This window comes from Cynoglossus semilaevis, chromosome 11 (assembly GCF_000523025.1).
Source record: "Cynoglossus semilaevis isolate Cse_v1.0 chromosome 11, Cse_v1.0, whole genome shotgun sequence".
NCBI lineage: Eukaryota > Metazoa > Chordata > Actinopteri > Pleuronectiformes > Cynoglossidae > Cynoglossus > Cynoglossus semilaevis.
Genome location: NC_024317.1, coordinates 7179849 through 7185928, shown reverse-complemented (window position 1 = coordinate 7185928; position 6080 = coordinate 7179849). Strand labels below are relative to the sequence as shown.

At 39.6% G+C, this 6080-nt stretch overlaps 1 protein-coding gene across 1 annotated transcript in view; it reads left to right on the top strand.

Moving 5' to 3' along the window:
- The first annotated feature begins 223 nt into the window (after positions 1 to 223).
- tmf1 (TATA element modulatory factor 1) overlaps positions 224 to 6080 on the top strand; it is a 10176-nt gene continuing 4319 nt past the window's right edge. The window contains 8 exon segments of the mRNA XM_008320337.3: positions 224 to 790; positions 1471 to 2825; positions 3197 to 3300; positions 3596 to 3722; positions 3881 to 3986; positions 4264 to 4406; positions 5112 to 5278; positions 5949 to 6080. Of these exon segments, the coding sequence (XP_008318559.1) occupies positions 655 to 790; positions 1471 to 2825; positions 3197 to 3300; positions 3596 to 3722; positions 3881 to 3986; positions 4264 to 4406; positions 5112 to 5278; positions 5949 to 6080 (2270 nt within the window). The 5' untranslated portion in view covers positions 224 to 654.

Here is a 6080-nt window from a genome sequence, read left to right as displayed (position 1 = left end):
GAATTGATGTATCTTTATAATTGCACTTGGAAAAATGAATATTAAAAGTCAACACAGAAAAGTTAATACTGTATTCACAGTTGGCTAATCAGAGTCCAGCCACATGAAGTAGTTTTTTTTTTCAGGTACAACAACTATTATTAACTAAATTGTAAGACATTTCCTGAAACGTCACAGCTGAGTTTCAGCAAACGTTAATGTCACAGCGGAACATTACGTCACGTTGCTACGTGGAAGAGGAAGTATAGAGTAGCAGGCTAATGCTAGCAGCGCTTCAAGTTGACCAAAACAAACGATGACAGTCGAGCAAAATGGGCCGAAAAAAGCCTCTTTGTACTTAGTAGTAGGCTTCGTGTTGCGGAGGTAGAATTGCAAGTGTGTGTACAGGACTGGCGTAACTATAGTACGCGTTAAATGGCAAAATTACCATTTACGGAGATCTAACACTGACTATAGGGGTATTAATGTTTTGCGTTAGCTAACGTTGCTTACTGGCTAGCTGTTTAATCTTGACAGACTCGGAATACGTTTAACGTTGACAACGGCAAAAATGCATTGACACGTCAAGTGACTGCGCTTTTTGTCGTTGACGTCGAATTTCCGCTGTGATAGCTGTGTAATAGTGAGTGACCCTGCTAGCTTCCAGTCTTTAAAATGAGTTGGTTTAACGCATCTCACTTATCTAGCTTCGCTAAACAAGCTTTGACAACAGCTCAGAAGTCAATAGACCGTGTCCTGGACATTAAAGAAGAGGACCAATGGAATGAGTCGAGTGTAATGCCCTACAATGGTGAGTAACGTTTTACGGTCTAATAATGGCACAGTGTTAAGATAAGAAGGGGCTTCTGTTACTCCAGGGTAGACCTGCTTAGGCACTGTACTGGGGAAACAATACACTGCACAGACAAAACAGCCATACAGTCATAAAGTATAGTTATTTTTAACTGAACCTGTGTAAGCTAGATAACGCCAAGCACAATTTGTTCTGTTTGAATTCTGTTTGAAGACATAAACACAAATAGACTTCATACTGGAAAACAAGTCAGATTGAATTTATACAGCAATATCCCTTAAGTTGGTTTACACATAGATAAATAGATATGGCAGACTTTTAATGTAAAGAACTGAAACGTTGTCACTGTAATTTCAACAGGTTAATAGGTGTGGTTGTGGATCCTGCTCTCACTATCCAAATATTTATCTGTGGCAACAACATGTGAATTGTTGTGGTAGAAAAAAAAAATCATATTTGCATATTAATGTATGCCACTTGATTGGCTGCTTTTAAATTTAGTTTAACCCAAAAGTGTACTGCTAGTAGTTATTATATGATTGATATTATTATGATATAGTAGAGTAATGATATTATGATATAGTAGAGTTGAGATTAGTGAATGGTAAATAAAGCTTATTTATTGTTATAGCTGCCACAGTTGCTACAGTAGTGAAAATAACTATTGGTATTTTCAGATGTCACATTACCTGGAAAGCTGTCATTAAGTGGAGGGTGGGGTTTAACGCAGTGGGAAGAACCCCCTGAGGAAAAGACCACCACTCCTTCCCCCACCTCTCAGGCCATCACTACACCTGTTACCCGCACAGTTGTTGATGATTCTGAAAACTTTTTCAGTGCCTTCTTGTCACCTTTAGATGCACAAGGTGCAAACCAAAGACAAATAGTGTCTGTTCCCCCTGCTAAGTCCCAAAGGAAGTCTCAGGAGAAGCAGAAGGAGAAAGATGATGACTGTCAAATATTAACATCTACTGAAGAGAGTTCCCAGAGTGAAACAGTTGCTGAAAAACAACTGGTGGAGAATGGTCCTCCACCATCAGCACCTCATGCGGATACTGCTGTGGAGCAGCAACTTTTTTCCGTGTCTTCTTCCTGTGATACTTTGCATGACCCTGAAAGTAAACTAAGCAGTGAAAAAACAAATGTGATTTCGACAGTTTCTCTCGACCTAAAAGCAGAAGAGTCACAGATTTCAGTGCAGCAAGATGAACAGGACACTACTGACTCCTCTGAACCTTCCCCTGCAATTTCTGAATTGAAGAGCTCTTCTCCTTCTGGTCCTTCATCCTCTGCTTCTTCTAAAGAAGTGCTTCTGGAGCAAAAAGACTCAAAGGCAGAGGATCGGCAAAATGATACACCTTCCCCTCCAGTTAGTGCTTTTTCCTCAGGAACATCCACAACCAGTGACATTGAAGTGCTTGACCATGAGAGTGTGTTAAGTGAAAGCTCAGCCAGTTCCAGACAAGAAAATGGCGACAGTAAAGCTGGCCTCCACTTGATGCAGGGCTCATTTCAGCTTCTCTCTGCCTCCACTTGTGGTGATTTCCCCCGACTAGAGGACTATCCCAAACTCACAGAGAGCTGCGGCTCATCTTCAGATGCATTTGAACGCATTGATTCATTCAGTGTCCAGTCACTGGATAGTCGCAGCGTTAGTGAGGTCAACTCAGATGATGAGATCCCCGGTAGTCGGACGCTGGCAGCTGTTACTGCGGGTGCTGGTCATCTTACAGTGTCACCAGCTGTATGTCAAAAGCAGGAAGACGAAGTGGTAGAGAACGTGGAAAAAGAAGAGGAAGAGGGACTTTGTGAGGTGATGATGGAGCATACTGTGGATGAGATGGAGGAGAGTGGCCGTAGTGCTACACCTGTGAATACTGAGCAGCCTGAAGAGTTGATGGAGTGGGAACCTAAATCTGAGACCAGTGTTACACTCTCTGAGTCCTTCTCCAATTCTGAAAAACACATGACTCCACCAATCACCGAAGAGATGAAGAGTGTTTCAACAGTTCAGATACTAGAACTTCAAAAAGTAAGTACCACAATCACAGTGAATTAGCTTTTAGTGTAAACGCCCAGTGATCCAGTCCATTCTATGATCTAAAATAATGTCATAGATAAGAAACTTGATTAAGAAATATAAAGGAAAGGCCATTAAGGCTGTGAGCAAGTTATTTTTTCTGAATATATTTAATCACTTTAAAACTGATTTGATTCTGAAAATGATGCAATCCAACCAGAGAATGTGAGAATTCCCTCTTCCTGCTCAAAATGGTGTTCATCCTTTTTGCTTCCCTCTTTAAAGTAACACCAGGCTGGTCTGATTTTTTTTTTTTTAATACAAACTCTTCAATTACTCTTCAGCAACTTTTGTAAACTTCCTCAAATGTTGTTGTGTTGCAGGTAATTGATGATTTGTCAGGACGCCTGGAAGCAAGAGAGTCTCAGCTGCTGGCTGTCAGCAAAGATAAGGCCAGACTGGAGGAGGAGTGCGACAATCTCAAAGAGTCAGTGAAAAGCATGTGCAACTGGTTCACTGTCGAAGACGCTGAAAAAACTTATTTGAGCCATATTTAGTAAATACAGACAGATGTGAACACAGATGTCCTGACCAGTCTTTTGGTAACATTACATTAGCGACACAGTTACACTATGTTAGCGTTTAACATTAGCATTCATTACTTGTTTCACTTAGGCTGTTTTGAGGACATGTTGATAAATTGTTAAGTGGTCTGGCTGTGCAGATTGTCTATAGGCTCAGAGGCTGTATGGATTTTGACAATGAGTTCTTTCATCCCCCAGTGAAGTGATAAGCCTTAAAGAGGAAAGCTCCACTGTGCAGTCCCTGATGGATGAGTTCACCAAACGCATAGCAGATGCTGAGAGAAAAGCTCAGCTGGCATGCAAAGAGAGAGACATAGCCAAGAAGGTACCTGCTGTATTTACGTTTCTCAGCAAATCAGTGGCTGAACAGCACTTTATTTAAATCCTGCTCGAGCAACAAGCCTAACATTGAGTACATTTATCATAAAATATGATACGTTAACACTTAAGAAGTTCTGTTAACAATGTTACTCTGTGCTACAGGAGATAAAGGGCTTGCGAGAAGAGCTTTCTACAAGGTTGAACTCCAGTGATACCTTGGAGATTATCCGAGAGAAGGAGGAGCAGATCAGAGGTCTCCTAGAAGAAGGTACTGCGAAAAAACTAGTATTGCTGGCGATTCATCATGATCGTAATCATGAACATGTAAGATTAATCAAGATAAACCAAAATTCCTAAATATCACAAAAAATATGGAATTGATAAAATAAAAAATTACAAGAAAAATATACAAAAGTAAAACCCAAAATTTAGCTTCATAAAGTTGATGAATTTTTAATTAATTTAGCCCATCCAAAACCTCGTTCACTCAGATGTTGTCTGTTAATTGTTTACAGGATTTTCAACTTTTTATTTTTAACTCACAGGTGAGAAGTTATCAAAGCAGCAGCTCCAACACAGTAACATCATCAAAAAGCTGCGTGTGAAGGAACGGGACAGTGATGCAAAGATCGTCAAGCAGCAGAAGAAGGTCAAGGAGCAGGAGGATGAACTTGCACAACTCCAGCAGGTTAGAACTGATTCTGCAATAGGTTGAGGTGCACAGTACTAAGAGTTATGTAAGCAAAGTTTATTTAAAGACTTAAAGGAGGATTACAAATAGAACTTAATGCTGTCTTCAGTTGGTTGAATCATATCTAAAACAAAACTTTTTCATCTCATATAGACTGATATTTTCACCTTGGGACACCTACGTGCATGCTACCCTTTTAATATAACCAGATTTAATCCTGTATATCAGACTTAGCAGTGACATAGTGTAAATACCAGAGTTTCAAATAACACCTGTTTGTGTATCAGTAACAGTAAGTTAAGTCACGTGTAAGCGTGTACCGTCTCATGTTTATATTTTGTAACTGCAGGAATGTGTTCGTGTAAGTGACATGCCTTAACTCCTTAATTACCTCTTTGGTCTTTTGTGTCACAGATATATTTATATGTATTTTTGTCTATTGCTTTCAACAAAGCAGTTTTTATCTTGGTTGTTTTTTTGTTTTTTTATTGTAAAAGGATGTATTTTTAGACTTTCTGTCATATTTACCAGATAAAATGCAGCTATAGTTGCTTTTTTTTGTAAAAAAAAAAAAAAGAACCATTTTTTTTTCTTCTCAGTTGAAAGTTTTACTCCACAAATGACTTGATAGATAAATGAGTTACCAGTGTGATTTTGCTCTGCTCTTGATCAAGGTGTTTTACCTGAACATCTTTTGCACAGATTCTAGATGGAAAGGAGGAAGTGGAGAAACAGCACAGGGATAACATCAAGAAGCTGAACGGGTTGGTGGAGCGTCAGGAGAAGGAGATCACTAGGCTGCAGTCAGACACTGATGAGCTGCAGGAGAAAAACAGAAGTCTCCAGGCTGCCCTGGACAGCGCGTACAAGTAAACACCACCACACCCTCATGTACCAACACTGAATATACTTACTGTAAATACAGTAATACTTCTTTTTGGAATCAACCCAATAGGAGGCAGCGTTTTTTTGTTTCACCTGAACCAAATGCTTCAATGTTGATGTTTATTTTCTTGTGTTCCAGTTTCAAGTCATTTGAAGGTAGTTCAGACTTGGGCTGTTTCGCACATTTACTGTGCCAGAGACATAAATACAAAATGTGATAAATTTATGGTTAATAGAAGGAAATGACCGTATAAATGGCTCACTCTCAACATCATGAATCCAGGCAGGGTATATTTGACAATCTAGCTATCAATCTTACATGATGGTGGCACAGTTCTCATCTACTGTACTGTACAGCACTGTACAGTTGGTTTGAATAAAGAGAAAAAACATGGAAAGTATTGAAACAGGAAGGACATAAAGGGTAAATCAAATAAAGTTGAGGGGTCCTAAAATGGCCAACTGTGGATCAATGAGTGTTTCAAATTAATTGGCTGGCTTTTTTTATTACCCCACTTATGCAAAGCAGTAATATTACGGTTTAATGATCTAATGAGTCAGAGCACAAAACAATTCGATTTGTTTCTGAACACTGCACATTAACATTGTAATTGGGTCGTCATGTTGATGGACTACTTTAATATCCGTTCACAGAGAGTTGGCAGAACTTCATAAGGTGAATGCCAGCCGTGCCAGTGAAGCTGAGGAGGCAGCGATGAGCCGGGAAACTCAGGCCAAAGAGCAGCTGAGTCTTGCTCTTGACAAAGCCCAGGAAGAGGCTAGGAT